This window comes from Microtus oregoni, unplaced genomic scaffold (genome assembly GCF_018167655.1).
Source record: "Microtus oregoni isolate MIOR12 unplaced genomic scaffold, Mior012 000059F_ref0000304, whole genome shotgun sequence".
NCBI lineage: Eukaryota > Metazoa > Chordata > Mammalia > Rodentia > Cricetidae > Microtus > Microtus oregoni.
In genome coordinates, this window is record NW_024543835.1 from 11,679,115 (window position 1) to 11,701,738 (window position 22,624).

General features: G+C 46.9%; 1 protein-coding gene across 1 annotated transcript; it reads right to left on the bottom strand.

Annotated features, from left to right (window-relative positions):
• Nucleotides 1-808: 808 nt before the first annotated feature.
• On the bottom strand, nt 809-11,387 carry LOC121439022 (transcription factor SPT20 homolog). The gene is made up of 2 exons (XM_041639514.1): nt 10,299-11,387; nt 809-1,030 (listed from the first exon to the last, which is right to left on the bottom strand). The coding sequence occupies exons 1-2, from the start codon at nt 11,385-11,387 to the stop codon at nt 809-811; spliced, it is 1,311 nt and encodes a 436-aa protein (XP_041495448.1).
• Nucleotides 11,388-22,624: the final 11,237 nt, after the last annotated feature.

The window sequence follows — 22,624 nt, forward strand, 5'->3', positions numbered from 1 at the left end:
CCCCAGTCCCAGCAGGCATGGGGCTTATATCTCTCCGCTACCTGTTGCCCATCCCTTATACCTCTCCCAGTGTAAGCACTTCATGGAAAAGGATATGCTGTTCTTGGAAGCCCATTTTTACCCATAATTCAGTCCAAATAGATGTGTAAAACACAAAAATATTTATAGGGGCCTAAGTACCCTTAAAGTTGTTGAAAAGTTTACCAGGGGAAAGTGTGGCAGTATTCTGCATATGGTCCCTTGGAGATGAAGTCTTGAAGTTGCTTTAATCTGAGCTCCCTAGGAGCACGGAGCAGTTTTTCCCATTGTCCCTTACGCCCTGGTTTGGAGAAGATTGGGAAGCTGACCTATCTGGAGTCTACCCCAGCCACTGTCTTTATATCCAGGTCAGCAGTTAACCGCCACCATTATCTTTAGACTGTTTCAGGGACCTGATCAAGACAGCCCATTGTTCCTTAGGCCTGCTATTTCACACTGCATTAGTGTAACATGATTAATAAAATCAGAAGCAGTACACAGATGTTGGCACTATTGGTCACTATCTCCTGGAGCTAACCTCCTGTCACTCATGACTGATGTGATATCAGCTGTGCAGAGGGAACTGGAGATCTGGAAGACAGATAAACAAGAGTACTGGAAGAAAAAAATCAAAAATAGAAGGAGCACCCCCTTCTCTCTCATTCCCTAGCCTCCCATGCCCCTTGGCAAGGTGGACTTAGATGAGTTTTGGTTAACGGCTAGGATAGTTATGGTCCCCTTCCTGGGCATTTTGCATATGATTATGTAGAGCTTTTCAAACCCTTTTGTTTTACCCTCCTTGCTCCATGCCTGGGTCCCCTTGGTTTCTGCAGAACACAGCACAGGTGGCCACAGACTGTAAGGATTTCAAGTTCACCCCAGTATAGGGGTCATCACTGTTACAGTGAGCTTCAGTGATCAACTCGAATCTCAGGATCTGGCACCAAGTTCGTGCTTGAGACTGTTTCTGTATTCTACTTTGCTCCTTCATCCTTTCTGAATGCCAGTGACACTGCCCAGAAAAAAAAGCCATTAACCACATGTGGCTAAGAAGCACTTAAAAGGAAGCTAGAGAAAGCAAAGAGCTAATTTTAAATTTTGCTTACCTGCAATTATTTGAAAACCTAAAAATTGCAGCAGATGGTAGCACACACCTTTAATCCCAGCATTCGGGAAGCGGGGGCAGGTGGCTCTCTGAGTTTAGAGCAGCCTGGTCTATAAAGTGAGTGCCAGAACAGCCAGGGCTATGCAGAGAAAACCTGTCTTGAAAAACCAAAAACAAAATTTAAAAATTGATACTTGATTCACTTATCAGGAAAATTATAAGTATGTTTGAGAAATGTATCTGCATTTTCTTCCTTTGTAATGAAGATTGTTTATGCATACATGTGTGTCTGTATGGACACATGCCTGCACATACTGAAGAAACCAGGAGAAGGGAGTCAGATCCCCTGGAGCTGCAGTTACAGGCAGTTGTAAACCACATGGCATGGGTGCTAAGAACATAATTTGGGTCTTCTGCAAAAGCAGCAGCAAGCACTCTTACCCACTGGGCCATTTCTCCGGTCCCCTGAATTTACATTTCAACTGTAAGTTTTCTACAAATCTAAATTCATATCATGCACTTTTGTGTGTGTTTATGTGTCAGGAGTCATGGCCACATGGAAGCTAGAGGATGCCCTCAGCGGTCTCTTCCAGGTAACATCTACCTATTTTTTTAAGCGAGGCCTTCAGCCTGTCACTTGTGAAGTAAGCTGCCCCAGAGACCTGCTTGCCACTGTACCACTATGCCAGTTCCGCTCTTCTTTTGTTTTCTTTTTCCTTTCTCATGTAGTTTCTGGGATATCGAACTCAGTTCACCGTGCTTGCAATGCAAGCACACCCTTAACAAACTGAGCTAGTAGTCCAGCTGCATAGCAAGTACAGTTTATGAAAATTTAGCACCACAGTTGAGACAATGTCTAGAGTTAGAACACTGAGTCTAAAAATATAAAAGATCTCATTGAGAATTTGTAAATATTGATAAAATAGAAGTGGTAATATTATAGATGTACTAGGCTGGGCCAAGTAAATTTTATTGAGAAGTAATTCTCTTGTTTTATTGTTTGCTTTTAATTTTTAAAATGTGGCTATGAGAAAATTTAAGTTACATATGGGGCTCAAGTTACATCCTATGTTGTTGCTGTGAGATGAGATCTCAGTATCCAACTGGACTGGCCTCCAGCTACTGATCTTCCTGTATCAGCCTCCAAACTGTTGAGATTATGGTCACATGCCACCACACCAGGCTTCCAATAAGATGCTCACAGCACTGTATGGCAAAGGCACTCCCTTCCAGTATCTTCAAGGAATCAGCTTGTTCTCAATATCCCCTGTGACAAAGGCCCTTTTTGGCCAGGCACTCCCTGGCTACCTGGATGTTACTGGATGCTCACTTGTGATGGCATCTTCTGTGTAACCTGTTGAAGAATTCTGGTCCACCTGTGTTCATATAACCCTCTCACTATCAACATACTTTGAAATTATTTCAAAGGCATGGCTTTTGAAAAACTAATTTTGAAAATAAATAAATTAAAAAATAATTTGAGACCAGAGAGATATCTCAAGAGGTAAAAGTCACACAAGGAGCTAGCCACACAAGCAAGTTTCATTCCCAAAACTCACATAAAGATCCAGATGTTGGGGCTGGAGAGATGGCTCAGTGGTTAAGAGCATTGCCTGCTCTTCCAAAGGTCCTGAGTTCAATTCCCAGCAACCACATGGTGGCTCACAACCATCTGTAATGAGGTCTGGTGCCCTCTTCTGGCCTGCAGGCATACACACAGACAGAATATTGTACACATAATAAATAAATAAAATATTTTAAAAAAATCCAGATGTTCTGGCCAACAGCTGTCAACCCAGTGCTCTTTAATATGAGATGAGGGGTGGAAACAGGAGAATGACCCTGGAGCCCCAGAGTCCTCTCCCCTGGAGTACACAGCATAGCAAAAGCAGCAAGAGAGACTCCACCTCAAAAAGGTATAAGTCAGGTCCCAAAAGCAGGTCCCTGATTGCTACAAATACCTACACTTACACACACACACACACACACACACACACAAGCAAACCAATTTTGAATAATGAGTAAGAATTCATCTTGAATCAGGAAAGAGAAGCTGGGCAGTGGTGGCACATGCCTTTAGTCTCAGCACTCAGGAGGTAGAGGCAGGCAGATCTCTGTGAGTCAGCCTGGTCTACACAGTGAGCTCCAAGATGACCAGAACCATGAGAAACATTGTCTAAAAAAAGAAGAAGAGAGACATTCCAGGTTCTCATAACACTAAAATCAAGTGAAATCATAAAATGTACCCAGTTCCAGAGTCTGGATTGATGTCTGTGGCTGCTGTTACCACCAGAGGCTGGGCAGATGCCCAGTATCTTGACAGTCACTTGAGACCATGTTGGTGTCTGAGGGCCTTGCTGCCACTGGACCATACTAACTCAGGTGGCCTGTGCTGCCACCAGGGCCATGGTAACATCCATGTTCCTGCTGCAGTTGGGGACTTTGGTGATGTCCACGGCCCATGTTACCACAGGGGGTCATAAGAAACATGCATGTTGAAATCGGAGGCTCTGCTGAGCTGGCCTAACCCCTTACTGGACCTGGGATGGCTGGCCCTCCCTCTCACTGGGCACCGCAGCAGGAGAGCTGCCCCCTCCCCCACTCAAGATGGCTGCACTCCTCACCAAGGTTGTGGCATGACCCTAAAAGAGTTGGCTCTACCCCTTGCCTGAGAGGGGTAATCCCAGAGCCCAGACAAAACCAGCTCAGCTACCACCTGGGCCTTGAGGTGGCTCACCCTAACATCTACCCCATCTGGAGTGTGTGAAGGAACCGGTCCTGAGGAACAATAACAGCAGAATCTCATGACTCAGGGCGACAGCAGGATGTCCCAGAGGAAATTCGGGGAGGGTCCAGTGATGATGGAGCACCAGAGGCCTTGACCCAGACCAATGACTGACAGTAATGAACATTTGTGAGTGGGGCTGACTGCACAAAAGGGTCCACTGCCTGACACAGTGCAGCACCCACTGCCTCTAGGATGAGTGATGAGGTGTTGGAATGACGGGAGGGGGTGAGTTTGGTTTTGTTTTTAATTGATTTGGGGGTATTCTCTTGGGGAGCAGGCTACAGGGGTGAGGGACAAATAAGGAGAGACTAAGAGGTGAGAAGAATTGGGATGCATGGCATAAAATTCCCAAAGAATTATGTTTAAAAATAAATTATAGCCAGATAATAGTCTCAATGGTAAAAATACATCATACTGATAGCAGGGTAGAAATAATTCCAGGGAAATAAACAGATGCCACTAAATGGAAATTGGAAACAAAGATGAATTTATTTGCCTGTCTGAAAACAAAGGACACATCTCTCAAGCAAAACATTCTGCTTATTCTACCTGAATGGACTGGTTACAGAGCAAAGGGAGGAAGGACACCAAAACTGGCAGCACACTGAGGTTAGATCTGCTGGGCTCAGAGGCTGAGCTCAGTCCTTTGTAACTGCTCACTGGACCATGTCACTTCTTTCGAGTGCAGGCTCCACTCCTGGCGTTGTCCAGGATGCTCCCGTCTGCTCGCTGTCACTCTGGTGGCCACTGGAACCAGCGGGCTTAAAGGAGGCCAAATCTTTGTTGAAGAGCAACCGCGGAAGCCCAGCATGGTTTATGCCAGTGACATCACCGTCCCTTCGCTAATCTCTTTCAGAATGGACAGGCCGTGTTTCCACTTCTTAGGGCAAAAGGCAAACAAACATACATGTGCCCTTACAAAGGCAGACTTCATGTAGGCAGACTATCCTTAAGAGTTACAAAGGAACAAAACAAACAGCAAAATAACACCTGTGTCTGAATGATGGCAGCACCACTACCCACAGCAGCCAAAAGATGGCAACAGACCAAACACAGATAAACAGGTAAGGCCATACACAGGGAATGTGCCAAAGAGGCTCCAAGTGCCGGTGCATAGTACAAGACGAATACACATCAAACACATGCCAGGCAAAAAGGCAGACACAAGATGTACAACGTTGTACCAAACACTGTATAAGTCATACACTATAAACACTAAGAACAATTAAATCTATAGGGCCACAAAGCAAAGTGGCTGGGGGGAGGGGAGGAAGCCTTCCCCCTTTGTGCTTAAGAGGCCCGGGACTTCTTTTGAAGTGCCGAGCATGGTTGGCATACAGACAGAGGGGTTGACTGCACAGCGCTGTCAATGTCATAAATGCGAAAGGATCACGGTAACGGAAATGTTACCTTGGTGTGGGTAACCCTACAGAACTGATCACCCCTTGACTCTCTCCTGTTTTGGATGTGAGCCTAGCCTTTAAGGGCCAGGCCATCTCTCCAGCCCAGCACACCTCGACTCTCTGAAGGGAACAGATCAAAAGAGATGGAGCAGTTCAGGTCATTGAAACAGGAAAACTGAAATGAGCTGAACAACTGGGGAAGGATAAACGGGGGTGGGGGGAGGAGGAGGAGGGGGAGAGGGGAAAAAGGAAGGAAAAGGGGAGGAAGGGGGGAAGGGGAAGAGGGGGAGGGGGGAAGGGGAAGAGGTGGAGGAGAGGGTAGTGGGAGGGGGAGGAGGAGTAGGGGAGAGGAAGGGGGAGGAGGGGGGAAGGAGGAGGGGGGAAAGGGGAAGAGGTAGAGGGGGAGAGGAGGGGGAAGGGGGAGGATGGAGAAGAGGAGTAGGGGAGAGGAAGGGGGAGGAGGAGGAGGAGGAGGGAGAGAAGGAGGGGGAGAAGGAGAAGGAGGACGACAGTCCACTTTACAGCTCAGAAGGCTGTGGGCACTGGAGAAGCAGAGCAGTAAATGTTATTTCCAAGTGCTTATTCCCTTGGTGCAAGTATCCTAGAATGTTCTAAAATAGGTAAATGGCCTCCCAAGGAGCACCACAGCAAGCCATCCCAGACTGCCTCTTCCAGGCCAGTGGCAGGGTCTGGAGGAGAGCTGGGGCTGGCCAGAGCCCCGAGTGCTGGGAAACCTTCCGAGGGCTGGGAGGGCCATAAACAAATCTGCCACCGACTCCCTTGCACAGGGTGCCTGTCTAGGGCGGACACATTTCAGTGTGACGACTTTCCTTTGTTCTGGTCTCCTTTGGGATTAGTTTTGCCAGCGGGCTCGCAGCAATCGCATTTCAGATGCTGCATGCAGGCCTTTTAAACTAAGAAGGACAAACTAAGTTCTCCTGAAAGACATTTCTCCTGGTTCACAAGTCAGTTCCTTACATATTTAACAGGAAAATCATTTTTACAAATCTGTCACAAGGCACAACATGCACGAGCCTTGGGGACATCATGTCAAGTGAAAAAGACTGTCTGATATAATAGGCTGATATAATATAATGGTTCCACACATGTGAGGTACTGGGAGCACTCAGACTCCTGGAGGCATAAGCAGCCAGGGGTGGGGACAGGAAATGGGGGATTTTATGGTTTAGGGGTGCAGCGTTTCAGTCCCGAAAACAAATGAATTAGTTCTAGAAGCATGCGGCACAGCATTGGGACTGTGCTTTCTAATACTGAGCTGTGACTATAAAATTGTTAAAACAGCCGCAACAGTGGTGGCGTAGGCATACCTTTAATCCCAGCACTTGCGGGGAGGCAGAGGCAGGAGGATTTCTGTGAACTTAAGACTGGCCTGGTCTACAGAGTGAGTTCCAGGACAGCCAGGGCTACACAGAAAAACCCTGTCTTTGGTGGAGAGAGTAAAAAAAAAGTCATTGAAGACAAAACTCATTCCAATTTTTTTTTGTTAAAACAGCAAAATGTGTTTGTTTTTAATGATCATTTACAAATACACCTCTCAATTATTGCTAAGTTATTAAATTTAAGTATATTGTTGCAATTTTGAGAAAGGGAGTATAGGCAAGACTTAAGACTTTGGGGTGGTTGGTGGACCTCCACTCTCTGTATGTCTGTGCTGGCCACCTGTGTGGCCCTGATGACTAGGCTGAGTGGCTGCTCTGGGCACAGACACAGTATGTGGCAGCAATCTCAGCTGCACATTCTGGCCCCAAGCCCATAGCTGCTGTACTTGGGCAGTAGGGTGCTGGAAACTTTGTGAAGGAAGGATCTGCCCAGGACTTTGGCTAGAACCCACCTGGCACACCACAGTTGTCTGAGGTTGGCAAACCCTCCTGGCCTCAGCAAGGTTAAAGAGACCAGTTTGCTGAGTTGGCACTGCCCATTGCTGAACGCTAGCTCCCTGGCTGCCCTGGTAAGTTTGTGGTGCTGGCTCTGGAAGGATAGGAGCCCTAGGTAGTTGATGCTGTTTTGGAATGAACACATACAAAGGCTGGGGCTGCTCAGGCTGCTGGGGCTGCTGGGACTGCTGTGGCTGCTGAGGCTGCCAGGGCTGCCAGGGCTTCTGGGACTGCTGTGGCTGCTGGGGCTGCCAGGGCTGCCGGGGCTGCCAGGGCTGCCAGAGCTGCCGGGGCTGCCAAGGCTGCCAGAGCTGCCGGGGCTGCTGGAGCAGCTGGGGCTGTTGGGGCTGCTGGGGCTGCTGGGGCTGCTGCAGCTGCTGGGGCTGCTGGGCCTGCTGGGCCTGCTGGGCCTGCTGGGCCTGCTGGGACTGCTGCAGCTGCTGGAGCTGCTGGGACTGCTGGGACTGCTGCAGCTGCTGGGACTGCTGGGACTGCTGGGACTGCTGCAGTTGCTGGAGCTGCTGGGACTGCTGGAGCTGCTGGAGCTGCTGGGACTGTTGCAGCTTCTGGGACTGCTGCAGGAGCTTCTGGGACTGCTGGGACTGCTGCAGCTGCTGGGACTGCTGGGACTGCTGCAGTTGCTGGAGCTGCTGGGACTGCTGGAGCTCCTGGAGCTGCTGGGACTGTTGCAGCTTCTGGGACTGCTGCAGGAGCTTCTGGGACTGCTGGGACTGCTGGGACTGCTGCAGCTGCTGGAGCTGCTGGGACTGCTGGGACTGCTGGAGCTGCTGGAGCTGCTGGAGCTGCTGGAGCTGCTGGGACTGCTGGAGCTGCTGGGACTGTTGCAGCTGCTGGGACTGCTGCAGCTGCTGGAGCTGCTGGGACTGCTGGAGCTGCTGGAGCTGCTGGGACTGCTGGGACTGCTGCAGCTGCTGGGACTGCTGCAGCTGCTGGGACTGCTGCAGCTGCTGGGACTGCTGCAGCTGCTGGAGCTGCTGGGACTGCTGGAGCTGCTGCAGCTGCTGGGACTGCTGCAGCTGCTGGAGCTGCTGGGACTGCTGGAGCTGCTGGGATTGCTGCAGCTTCTGGAGCTGCTGGGACTGCTGGGACTGCTGCAGCTGCTGGAGCTGCTGGGACTGCTGGGACTGCTGGAGCTGCTGGGACTGCTGGGACTGCTGCAGTTGCTGGAGCTGCTGGGACTGCTGGAGCTGCTGGAGCTGCTGGGACTGTTGCAGCTTCTGGGACTGCTGCAGGAGCTTCTGGGACTGCTGGGACTGCTGCAGCTGCTGGGACTGCTGGGACTGCTGCAGTTGCTGGAGCTGCTGGGACTGCTGGAGCTCCTGGAGCTGCTGGGACTGTTGCAGCTTCTGGGACTGCTGCAGGAGCTTCTGGGACTGCTGGGACTGCTGGGACTGCTGCAGCTGCTGGAGCTGCTGGGACAGCTGGGACTGCTGGAGCTGCTGGAGCTGCTGGAGCTGCTGGGACTGCTGGAGCTGCTGGGACTGTTGCAGCTGCTGGGACTGCTGCAGCTGCTGGAGCTGCTGGGACTGCTGGAGCTGCTGGAGCTGCTGGGACTGCTGGGACTGCTGCAGCTGCTGGGACTGCTGCAGCTGCTGGGACTGCTGCAGCTGCTGGAGCTGCTGGGACTGCTGGAGCTGCTGCAGCTGCTGGGACTGCTGCAGCTGCTGGAGCTGCTGGGACTGCTGGAGCTGCTGGGACTGCTGGAGCTGCTGCAGCTGCTGGGACTGCTGCAGCTGCTGGAGCTGCTGGGACTGCTGGAGCTGCTGGGATTGCTGCAGCTTCTGGAGCTGCTGGGACTGCTGGGACTGCTGCAGCTGCTGGAGCTGCTTGGACTGCTGCAGCTGCTGGAGCTGCTGGAGCTGCTGCAGCTGCTGGAGCTGCTGGGACTGCTGCAGCTGCTGGAGCTGCTGGGACTGCTGGAGCTGCTGGGACTGCTGGAGCTGCTGGGACTGCTGGGACTGCTGGAGCTGCTGGGACTGCTGGAGCTGCTGGGACTTCTGGGACTGCTGCAGCTGCTGGAGCTGCTGGGACTGCTGGAGCTGCTGGGACTGCTGCAGCTGCTGCAGCTGCTGGAGCTGCTGGGACTGCTGCAGCTGCTGCAGCTGCTGGAGCTGCTGGGACTGCTGCAGCTCTGGCTGTGGATACAACCATGACTGTGGCTGTTGGTGTGGTTGCTGTGGCTGCTGTGTTTGTGACTCTGGGCGAAAAATGACAGTGCCAGTTGGAATCCTGACAGCTATGGGGCCTGAAGTACTTTTTAGAATTAATTGCACAGAGCCCTGTGGTGTGCTGGTCTGGGTACTGGGCATCTGACCTATAGGAGACAGAACGTCTCTGGAAGAGGTTTCTGTAAATGCTAGGGCACTAGTGGGGAAGCTCTGCACCTGGGGTGAACCTCTCTTCAAACCAGGGGATCCCTGTGCTAGGCTAAACAAATTGGTAACATTTTGGGCAGTGCCACTGCTGGGGCTCTGGGTGACTGGATGGCTTTCTGATGAGCTGGCAGAGGGCTGGACAGCTGCAGCAAGGGTATTGATACTGCTCATTCCCCACAAAGTTTGCTGAGGAAGACTAGCTGATTGGAGAGAAGGAGCAAGTCTTGGAAACTTCCTACCTCTGACTGCTATTGAGGGAGGATTGGGTGCTGAAGAGCCCTTATCTGAGGTGGAGGGTAGTGTGAACAGTGGAGCTGGGCTCTTCACTCTTGTCTCTAAGACTGGGGATGTCACTGATGGGGAATTGGCCTTCATCCCTTGGGAGGGCTGGCCAAGACAGATGGAGTCATTGGATCCCTGCAGCTCTTTGCTTAGGCATTCAGCCTGGCTCTGGGCAGACCCTTGGCACACATCCGTTGCCTTCCCAGACTCAATCTTTCCCCCAGCTATAGAACCAAGTAAACAACCACTTAGGGCAACTTGGGGAAGAAGCATCTGACTATCACATCTGCCCTCTGTCGGTGACCCTATTTCAGAAGAAAAAAATGGGTCACTAAGGGACTGCATCACACTTGGCTCTGTTTCCCATGGATGACAGCCCTTTTCATAATCAAATAAATAACCACATGTTACCTCAGGATCTGGCCAGGCTGTGGATTCTGAGTCATCTGGCCAGGCTGTGGATTCTGAGTCATCTGGCCAGGCTGTGGATTCTGAGTCATCGCCATGGGGCCTAGACTGCTTCCCTTTAGCGTATTTCTGCACATCCACCTCTGAAGGGGCCACCAGTTCACAGGGTTTCTGCTTCCATGTATCTACACACTTTCCTGCTTCAGGGATCTTCAGATCGTATGGGTCACCTGGTTTGATCTCTGCTCGTTTTCTGCAAGCGATCATTGTTGCAACATCAGGAGGAGATGTACATGCATGCTTTTCTTCCTCCAGGTCTAGACAGGACCAATCATGACCCATGAAGGATTTTTTCATGGAGGCTATCATTATCTTCTTCTCATTAAACAGCAATTTGTTGGCCGTGCAGGTGACAGCAACAGAAGGATCCAGACACAGTGGCTCTGCTGTAGCTAAGATCAGTTGGCTCTCAAGCTCCAGTTTTGCTTCCTGGGTCCACTGACTGCTGTCACTTGTCATGGACTCGACATCGCTTACTAGAGACTGCATCGTTGGACGTAAGAGAATATGCCGGACTTGGCAAGCAGGAGAGGACACAGCAGCCTCTGCAGCAGGCTCCTCGGGAGGGTAGATGTCACCACACTGCCTGTAGTCTCGGATTTCTGCTATGACACAGCCACTGTGAAAAACATTCACAGGAGACTTTTCCAGAATATCAATCAGAAAGGAAGGTAACTCTTCAGCATCCAAATATTCAAGCAGTTTCTGTCCTACATACGGCCCTGGATAGGGCTCTATAAGGACTCCATCTTTATCCTTGAGCATGAGAGAATAGCCCTGGTTTTCTGGGTACAGGCTGACCACTAAACATGGCAATGGCTCTCTTTTCATAAGCTTCTCTAGCAAGTTGACATTGCTTCGAAGGCCCTCTGCTTCTGGCTCCTTTTCACACTCCTCCACATAAATGTCATACAGTTTTTCCTGAAGAGATTTTTCCCCACAAGACGTGGGTTTCAGTGGAGGGGGTTGCTGCTGAACACTCTCAATAATATCATCTGTCCGCTTCCAAGCCTCCTCTAAACTCCAGTCCATCATAACGGCAAGTCAGGACACTTAAAAAAAAAAACATGCCCTGTCAGCAATAGGAAGTGGCAATTATGAACTGTTGTGGTTTTCCTGTCTGCTTAGGACTCCATTGCCACCCTAATTTAATGTGGAAACCAGGAATCCAGCCTTCCCAACACAGCCCATGCCATAGGACCCCATGGCCACCCTAATTTAACGTGGACACCAAGAATCGGGCCTACCTGCCACAGCCCATACCATAGGACTCCAATGCCACCCTAATTTAATGTAGACACCGAGACTCGGGCCTACCTGCCACAGCCCATACCAACGGACTCCATTGCCACCCGAATTTAATGTGGATACCAAGAATCCGGACTCCCCGCCACAGCCCATACCATAGGACTCCATTGCCACCCTAATTTAATGTGAAAACCAAGAATTCAGCCTCCCTGGCACTGGCCATGGCCTACAACTCCATTGTCACCTTCATTTCAGACACCAAGAATCTGGCCTCCAGGCCACAGGCCATGCCTAACAAATCCATTGCCACCCTAATTTAACGTGGACACCAAGAATCGGGCCTCCCCGCCACAGCCCATACCATAGGACTCCATTACCACCCTAATTTAACGTGGACATCAAGAATCCGGCCTCCTAGCCACAGGGCCCGCCATGAGCCCGAGAGCGTCGCCGTATGCTACGTCCACACGGCTGAGGTGACAATTCTAGAGGCCACCGGGATGCTCCGTACCTCAAGGGATTAAAAAACAATAACGGCCAACACACCTAGGGACACTAATTTCTCAAGAGTGTCTAAAAATTCGGTACCTGTCAGTCCTCCGCGGTGGGTGCAAACGGGTGGCCGCTGCGCCAACGATGACGACCAGCGGCCGAGAGGCGCCTCTCAGGCGGAATCCTCGCTGGCCCGAAGTTCCTCACGAAGAGGAGGCGCGTGCGCACGTCAGGCCACACTTGCTTTCCGGCTGTGTGCCGCTGGGGGGGTCACAGGGGGGTTACACTTCCGCTGCAGAGTGGGAGGCCGTGGGGGGAGGGGAACCACGTCACCCATTTAACTTCCAAAGCCATGCGCACCACACCGAAGTATAAGCAGAGCCCCCAAACACAGAGCCCTTCAGTTAGGAGGTCATTAGCCACCAATTTTGATAGGAAGTCAACTGCCGCTGTCAGCCATGACCCGTGTCATGTCTCGATAGGACCTTTAAGAACGGAACAGGCTGGCGCGGCAAAGGGCTTGCTGTGGTGGCGCACGCCGTTAGTTACAGCCCGCAGGAGGCAGAGGCAGGAGCACCTCTGTGAGTTCGCGGCTGCATAGACATGTCCAGGACAACCAAGGCTCCGTAGTGATGACCCTTACTTACTTACACTGACAGGCTCTGGTCTCACGGTTTTCACAGAGGCGGACACATAACATGGTGTTCCTATTCACAACCATTTATTTGTGTGTGTGTGTGTGTGTGTGTGTTTCTTTATGCATTTCAATTTTTCTTTGTTTTGATGAAGGATTTGAAATGGTTTGATTCTTTGACTACTTATAGACTTTTGTTTTCTAATCCTTTCCTAGCCCCATTGTTGCCAGTCGTTGGACAGGTGTTTAAAAGATTCTCTAATGTTATAACTTACATACAGCAATGACATATACTGACAATAAGACATTCAATGACAAGAATCCCACATAAGTTCCTGAGACTCCTAAATTATAGATGAGTTTAAAATAAATGCTTTTTTTTATTATACAGTCTTCGGTAATTCATACAAAAATCCAATGTACCTAGAGCATATCAACTCCCGCTTAACTGGGCACATTATTTTCTACTGGATTAAAAGCACTTTAGTTAAGATTTCTTGAAAACTTTTGATCCTGCTTAATGTGCTGGCTTTGTGGGAGCCTAGCCAGTTTGGATGTTCACCTTCCTAGATATGGACGGAGGAGGGAGGACCTAGGACTTACCACAGGGCAGAAAACCCTGATGGCTCTTTGGACTGGAGAGGGAGGGGGAAAGGAGTGGGGGGAGGGGGAGAAGGGTGGGAGGAGGGGGAGAAGGGTGGGAGGAGGGGGAGAAGAGTGGGAGGAGGGGGAGGGAAATGGGAGGCTGGGAGGAGGTGGAAACTTGTTTTTTTTTTCTTCTCCTTTTCTCAATAAAAAAATAACTGATTTTTTTTTTTTTGGTTTTTCGAGACAGGGTTTCTCTGTGGCTTTGGAGCCTGTCCTGGAACTAGCTCTGTAGACCAGGCTGGTCTCGAACTCACAGAGATCCGCCTGCCTCTGCCTCCCGAGTGCTGGGATTAAAGGCGTGCGCCACTACCGCCCGGCTTAAAAATAACTGAATTTTTTAGTTACTTTTTATGACCAAAGATATACCTTGCTATTCATCCCACAGAAAATTAGTGCCTACAATATACCAAAACAAAAACAAAACTTTCAAAAACAAAACATTAATAAAATAAATAATTCAATTAAAAATGGGCTATAGAACTGAACAGAAAATTCTAAAAAGAAATGCAAATACATATGAAACCTTTTTAAAGTGCTCAATAGCTTTTACCACCAGGGAAATGTAAATTATACTATTTTATTATTGCACTTCACCCCAGTTAGAATGGCCAAGATTAAAGCAAATTACAGGCCGAGCTGGCAAGGAGGCAGAGAAAGGGGAATACATATTCATTGCTGGTAGGAGTGCAAACTGGTACAGCCACTATGGAAATCAGAAATCAATGTAAAGAGTGCCTCAAGAATCTGAAAATTGCTGAGGGGCATGGTGGTGGATATCTTTAATCCCAGTATTCAGGAGGCAGAAGTGGGCAGATGTCTGTGAATCAAGACATCCAGGACTGTGACACAGAGAATCCTTTTCTAAAAAATAAAAAAATAAAAAAAAATTAAAAAAGGTGAAAATTGACTTACCATAATTTCCAGCTATAGCACTCTGGTCAAATACACAAAGGGCATATCTCTGTATCCTATTACAGAGATACTTGCTTATCCATGTTCATTGCTGGTCTGTTCCCATTTTGTGTAAATAAAAATAAAAAGTTTTAATTTTAGCACGTAAAACTATATACAACAAAAATGTTATAAAATAAGAATTACATTTACCATATTCAGTCCATTTGTATTATTCAAATTCAGAGAAAATACTTCACTGCCTATCTTATCTTATCTTATCTTATCTTAGTGATTCTAAAGTTGTATACCTAATTTACTTTCTATCATAACCAAGGATAAGTATAACTCTAATTATTTAGTCTTTAACTCCATCAAAGACCCCAGAAGGAATTAATATTACCTAACAATAGAGAAATCTAGTTGCCTGGATAGTCACCCAAAGTTTCTCTGCAATGTTGGGACATCCATCTTTATAAGGTTTAGAGTATCTGACAGATTTTACAGTGAAGCAGGAAATTTGAAGGGCTGACCTGCCCTGTATTGGCAAAATTCATCAGTCGCTTTCCTCTGTGCTCTGTAGAATGTCTGCAGACTCTTCCATAAAGCAGGAACCCTGAAGGATCATCCCACCTTGTTTTGACAAAGTTCAGAAGTCATTTTCATGTGGATCCTGCATGTCCAGTTTATATCACATACTATCAAGCAGTCAAGGCAAATGCAGTTTCTTACCCAAATGGCTAATCTTGCCACAAAGAAAGCAAACTTCTCTGAAGTAAATTGGTGCTGCCAGAAGCAGATGTGTCTCATCATGAAAAACCTTAGCTTATTAAACATCTTAAAGGCCATATTTTGTAGGTTGTTGAAGTGTTTGAAAATCATTTATCTGAAAAACAATAAAAAAAAAACTTAAATGTGTGGTCAGACATAATGGTACATGTCAGGAGGCAGAGGCAGGCAGATTTCTGAGTTTGAGGTCAGCCTGTTCTACAGAGTGAGTTCCAGGACAGTCAGGGCTACACAGAGAAATCCTGTATTAAAAAGCTAAAATAAATTAATTAAATTAAATTGAAAATGACTAAAATAAACAAAAGGTCTTTAAGCTTAAAAAAATCCCTGAAATTGCTGTTACACAAAATACCTCCTATGAATATAATAGACATGGGTGCCTGGACAACAACAAAGGAAAAAGAAAATCATTTATCTGTCTAAAATATACCTATTTAACCTTGAAAACATATGTAATGTGACTACAAGTTTGATTATTATAGATTAACTACTAACCTCATTTCTTAATTATTGCATTTTTAAATGAGCCGCATAAGCACAATAGAGTAGAAGCATATATACAATGTAACAAAATTAACTTTAAATGTGTACCCATATACCAAAATCCATGCCAATGCAAAATATTTGAGATTAATAGCTGCCTTTTATCCCAAATTCCTATATTTCCCTAAATGATAACACACATTTATAAGCCACCAAATAAATAAAAGCCTCCCACACCCTCCTTGGGAAGGTGGGCATCATGTTCTTCAAACTGCATTCTGTTGTCTGTGGGCAAAGACATCTTTAGGTGTCCCTGAGAAAATCTGAGATAATGACCAAGTCCTGGGAAGACCAGCTATTACCTTTGTTGATCTATATCACCTATCAAGATTCAGGAGGTCTCCTTTGATCAAACCGGATCCATATTATTCCTGAAGGGACCCAGAGCTTCTTGTCTCCTGTGGGAAGAAAAGCAAAAAATAAATAAAAATAAAAATAATTAAAAAAAACCCTCTTCTCCAAAGCATTTTTAACTTCCCTTTGAAAAATGTATTTTTGACTTCTTTTTTAAAGTTAAGATAGCCCTAAAGTATCTAGGTTGGTTCAGTTTAGCAGTCCTGCTCACAATCCCATGTCTGTCAACAGCTGTCTTTTGCTCATCAGCATTCAAAATCAACACAATACTACGTATAACCCAGACTCCCTGTGTGTTTCCCATCTTCTGTGGCTCTTTTCTTTTCTATTACTTTTACTCTCTTTAAAGACTTTATTATTTTTTAAACTATTTCTTTCTATGACTGTCTATACACACACTCTTTCTTTCTTAAGCCTATGCACATTGTAAAGCACCCTGGAACCTGCTTAGAGATTTGCTCCGTCTGGACCTCTCCTCCTTTTTGACCACAAGAGCAAACTTTAAACTGCTAAGCTACACCTGAATCCTTCCTGCAGCTCACAACTCTCAACCCCACTTCTTGGGTTGTGAGAGCCAAGCTTAAAGCTCATGCCGCCCAGGTAGGTGACTGAGAACTACATTCAACCTTCCCAGAGATCTAGAATGCTTGAGCTGCCCAGGTTTTATTTAGCTTGTACTTTCTATTTGGTGCTACCCCGCTGTCTAAACAGTAGCACTTGTCAAAGCAGATGTGTCCTCTTTTGTCAGCTTTCTCAGGCCCTATATGGAAATGTGGGGCCCGTGTTGGGCACCAAACTGTCATCGGTTGTTTTTTACTCTTTTGCTCATTCTGGGGCCTGCTACCCGGCTCCCAAATAAAACTCATGGAGTCTTCAGCTTGTTTCTAGCTGGCTTTTCTTAAACTATCCCATCTACTGTTGGCCTCTGGGCTTTTTTCCTTTCTTACTTCAGTGTATCTTGTTTTCACTCTTACTCCGTGGCTGGCTGTGTGGCTGGGTGGCTGACCCCTTCTTTTCTTGCTTCTAGATCTCTTCTTCCCAGATTTTTTCTATTCATTCTCTCTGCCTGCCAACCCCGCCTATCCTTTCTCCTGCCTAGTTATTGGCTGTTCAGCTCTTTATTAGACCAATCAGACGTTTTAGACAGGCACAGTAACACAGCTTTATAGTTAAACAAGTGCAACATTAAAAGCAGGCAGCTTGTCTTTGAATCTTAAACAAATTTCCCACAGCACAAACAAATGTAATCATCTTTAACTAATAATCTGCAATAGCTCTTTCATAATACCCAGAAATTGGAAACAGCCCAGATTCCCATCAAATGATGACTAGATAAATAAAATGTGATACATTTACACAATGGAATATTATTCAGCAGTTAAGAAAAATGAAATTATGAAGTTTCTGGGTAAATAGATGAAGCTAGAAACAATTGTTTTGAATGATTAAGCCCAGACCCCCACAAAAAATATTGAATATTGAATGCTTTCTCTTATAAGTTAACTTTTAAGCTTTAGACATGTGTGTCTCAATCCAAATAACCGTAGAGGATAGGTAACTAGTAAGAGACCATGGGGAAAGGAGAACCTTCCAAGGAAGAAGAAATAGAATACAGTGCTATAAAAAGATAAAAGGGAAACTAGAGTAGGAAGACGGAAAGGCAGGGTAAAGGAAGAAATATGAGGAGAGACAACTAACAGTAAAAACCTGTTCTATGAGAGAGAAGTCATACTTGACACCGTTAATGAGGTCAAGAGCCTGAGACTAGATAGGTCATGGCTTAAGGGAAAGCCTACTACTATTATTCTGCTAAAGAAATATAACAATGAAGTGACTCCTAACTGCAGAGCTCTACACCCATAAATCAATGCATCACTCCTCCCTCATCAGAGAGGCTTCTTCTTGAAGTAGATGGGAATGAAGACAGAGATCCACATGTAGACAGAATATTCTTTTTGAGTTGCTAGCCAGATGCAGAATAAGTGGGATAGGCACTAGCCAGATGCAGAATAACAGTGATGGCACTAGTCAGACGCAGAATAACAGGGATGGCACTAGCCAGACACAGAATAACAGGGATGGCACTAGTCAGATGCAGAATAACAGGGATATCACTAGTCAGATGCAGAATAACAGGGATGGCACTAGTCAGATGCAGAATAACAGGGATGGCACTAGTCAGACACAGAATAACAGGGATGGCACTAGCCAGACACAGAATAATTGGGATAGGCACTAGCCAGATGCAGAATAACAGTGATGGCACTAGTCAGATGCAGAATAACAGGGATGGCACTAGTCAGACACAGAATAACAGGGATGGCACTAGCCAGATGCAGAATAACAGGGATGGCACTAGTCAGACACAGAATAACAGGGATGGCACTAGTCAGATGCAGAATAACAGGGATGGCACTAGTCAGACACAGAATAACAGGGATGGCACTAGTCAGATGCAGAATAACAGGGATGGCACTAGCCAGATGCAGAATAACAGGGATGGCACTAGCCATATCTACAATAACAGGGATGGCACTAGTCAGACGCAGAATAACAGGGATGGCACTAGTCAGACGCAGAATAACAGGGATGGCACTAGTCAGATGCAGAATAACAGGGATGGCACTAACCAGACGCAGAATAATTGGGATAGGCACTAGCCAGATCTAAAATAACAGGGATGGCACTAGTCAGATGCAGAATAACAGGGATGGCACTAGCCAGATGCAGAATAATTAGGATAGGCACTAGCCAGATCTAAAATAACAGGGATGGCACTAGTCAGATGCAGAATAACAGGGATGGCACTAGTCAGATGCAGAATAACAGGGATAGGCACTAGTCAGACACAGAATAACAGGGATGGCACTAGTCAGACGCAGAATAAAAGGGATGGCACTAGTCAGATTCAGAATAACAGGGATGGCACTAGTCAGACACAGAATAACAGGGATGGCACTAGTCAGACGCAGAATAACAGGGCTGGCACTAGCCAGACGCAGAATAATTGGGATAGGCACTAGCCAGATCTAAAATAACAGGGATGGCACTAGTCAGATACAGAATAACAGGGATGGCACTAGCCAGATGCAGAATAACAGGGATGGCACTAGTCAGATGCAGAATAACAGGGATGGCACTAGTCAGATGCAGAATAACAGTGATGGCACTAGCCAGATCTACAATAACATGGATGGCACTAGTCAGACACAGAATAATTGGGATAGGCACTAGCCAGATCTAAAATAACAGGGATGGCACTAGTCAGACACAGAATGACAGGGATGGCACTAGTCAGACGCAGAATAACAGGGATGGCACTAGCCAGATGCAGAATAACAGGGATGGCACTAGCCAGACACAGAATAACAGGGATGGCACTAGCCAGACGCAGAATAATTGGGATAGGCACTAGCCAGATCTAAAATAACAGGGATGGCACTAGTCAGACACAGAATAACAGGGATGGCACTAGTCAGACACAGAATAACAGGGATGGCACTAGTCCGACGCAGAATAACAGGGATGGCACTAGTCAGACGCAGAATAATTGGGATAGGCACTAGCCAGATCTAGAATAACAGGGATGGCACTAGTGAGATGCAGAATAACAGGGATGGCACTAGCCAGATGCAGAATAACCTGGAGGCGAGGTAACAGGTGAATGGAAGAAAGCAGGTTTAAAAATACAGCTTAATGTTAGTTCTAAGAGGTACTTAGAAACAAGCCAAAGCTATGGCCTAGCTTTCATAATTAACAAGTCTCCATGTCATTTTTTCATGAGATGGTGGCCCAAAAAGAAAAGTTCATTTACATAAAGTGCAGATGCAGAATAACAGGGATGGCACTAGCCAGATGCAGAATAACTGGGATATGACCTACCTTGAAGGTTGGACCTACCCTTCAAGTTACAGTGAATAACACTTTCAAAGTTCATGATATCACTTCATTTTGTCTCTAGAATTTTGAGTCCTTTGTAATAACTTCCTCGTTGCATCATGATCATGAAAATGTCTGAACCAGTTGTAAGAACATTGATCTAAGTCTTGTAGGCATTAGCTAGTATCTTTTGAGGTGGGAAAAAGAATGGATGCCCCAATGTTACAGAGGAACCTTTGGTGACTGTCCAGGCAGTCAGTTGTTTCTGTCATTTCTAGAGTTTTGAAAGTTGTTTGCTCTGTCTCTCCTGGCGTCTCTACCTTCCTTCTTTCCAGAGTCCTCTCTGATCCCAGAAGTCTCGCTTATAGCCCCTGATGAGCTATTTTCCATTTGGCTCTTTATTACAGCAATCACAGCAATGTATCTTCACACCGTGTAGATATATCTTCACACCCACGACTGGACAAGGTGCAGAGTGAGAGATTTTGGCTCCATCAGCCCTAACACAAGAACTAATAAGTAGTTTGAAGAGGGAAAAGCTTTCTTCAGCATGGGAACTCTAGAATTGGAGAGGGCAACGGACTCAAGTGGAGCGAGATCGGTGGCAGGAAACAGGCTAGGGAGTGATTACAATATCCAAGTGGCAAGTGATGAGGTCAATGTTAGAGGCGATGTACTTGAATCATTCCCCAGGCTGATTGAACAGGACTTGAAAACTGATTATCAGAGTTGAAAGCAAGAAAAGAGCCAAGTTTGACATGAAGTTGGTAGCTTAAGGGATAAAATGGTTTTTGGCGTTGTCACATATAACAGACTTTTTTAGAAAGGAGAGGTCAAGATTGTAAGTGGTTAGAACACAGTGACACCTATTAGGCTTCTTGCAGAACAAGGAGTGCCATTATTCTTTCACTTCTAGCTATTTGGAGCTTACCACACAGACTTCCATAGAGCAAAATCCTGAGAAACAGTATCACGGCCCTCAAAGACATCGACCTTCTAATCCTCAAAACCTGGGAATATCTAACCTTCTGCCTTAGTTAGGGCTACTATTACTATGATGAAATACCATGACTAGTGAAATCCCTGGGGGACCTCTGCTCTTTTCTGAAGGGAAATGGAAGAGGAGTGGATTTCAGGGAGAGGGGAGTGGGGCGGCACTGGGACTGGGAGAAGTGAAGGGAAGGGAAACTGGTTGGGATAGATTGAAAACAACAAAAAAAATAACTTTAAAAAAAAAGGAAAAGAAAGAAATACCATGACCAAAAGTAAACCGAGGAGGAAAGGGTTTGTTTGGCTTACTTTTCAAGTCACTGTTCGTCGTTAAAGGAAGCCAGAGCAGGAACTCAAGGCAGGAACTTGGAGGTAAGAATTGATGCAGAAGCCATGTAGGAGGGCTGCTTACTGACTTGCTCCTCATGGATGCTCAACCTGCTTTCTTACACAACCCAGGACCACTAGCCCAGGGGTGGCACCACTGACAACCTCCCCCATCAATCATTAATAAGAAAATGCCTTAAGGCTTGCCTACAACCTGCCCTTATGGGAGGCTTTTGTTTTATTTTTTTTTATTTTGTTTTTGTTTTTCAAGACAGGGTTTCTCTGTGTATGTCTGGTTGTCCTGGAACTTGCTTTGTAGAACTGGCTGGCCTCAAACTCACAGAGATCTACCTGCCTCTGCCTCCCTGAGTGCTGGAATTAAAGGCGTGAGCCACCACTGCCCAGCAGGAAGGCATTTTCTTAACTGACGTTCCCTCCTCTCAAACGACTTTAGTTTGCATCTTTAGCAGAAAACTATCCAGAACCCCTTCCAATGGGAAAGAAGACTTCTTAGAAAAGAGAGAGTAAGTAGGAGGCTTGAGATGAGGATTGTCTTAGTTTGGCTTCTATCACTATGATAAAACACCATGGCCAAAAGCCACTTGAGGAGGGAAGGGTTGGTTTCAGTTTACAACTCTCTGGTCACAGTCTAATACTGAGGGGCATCGGAGCAGGGACCTGGAGGCAGGAGCTGATGCAGAGGCCATGGAGGGGTGTTGCTTATGGACTTGCTCCTCGTGACTTGCCCAGCCTGCTTTCTTGCAAACCTTGTGACCACCAGCCCAGAGATGGCAGTACCGAGAGTGAGCTGGGCCCGCCCCCATCAATCATTAATCAAAAAGTGCCCCACAGGCCTTTCTGGTCCTGGGCATTTTCTCGATTGAGGTTCCCCTTCCAAAACTACTCTCGCTTGTGTTAAGTTGACACAAAACTATCCGTCAGAGGGGTATTCTTCCATGATTTTCTGGGTTGACTCAATGGACTCACAAGGGTACTTGTTAAAAAGAAAAGAGGGAGGTAAAAGAGAGAGAGCTACAGTAAGAGAAAAGAAGAGCATCGTTTAAAGAGGCTGTGCTGCTGGCTTTGAGAAGGGAAGGCAGGTTTGGGGGTCAAGGAGTGCCGATGGCTTCCAGCTGCTGGGAAATGCGAACAGACTCTCCTCTAGCACATCCGGGACAAAATGCAGCCTTGTCAACACCTTTGTGTTCTGCTTAGTGAGCTCTAGTTCAGACTCTAATCTCCAGAACTGGAAATAATCGATTTATTTTGGCTTAGGTCACTACATCTGTGGTAATTTGCTCTAGCAGCACTGATATCTTAATCCATTCAGGCTAGTCTGAGAAAAATACCTTTAATGGGCTCGTTTATAGACAAGAGAACTTCATTTCTCACAGTTATGGGGCCTGTTTAGTTTAGTTTAGTTTTCCTTGGAGGACGCAAAGATGGAGGAGACCCGTATCTAGCCACCCACAGT

Bases quoted from the DNA above. Each gene is read 5' to 3' on its own strand.
- LOC121439022 (XM_041639514.1), bottom strand. From the start codon at position 11,387: ATGGACTGGAGTTTAGAGGAGGCTTGGAAGCGGACAGATGATATTATT. The intron at 1,031-10,298 runs GTAACATGTGGT...TTTTCTGGGCAG, and splicing joins CAGCCTGGCCAGATCCTGAG to TGTCACTGGCATTCAGAAAG.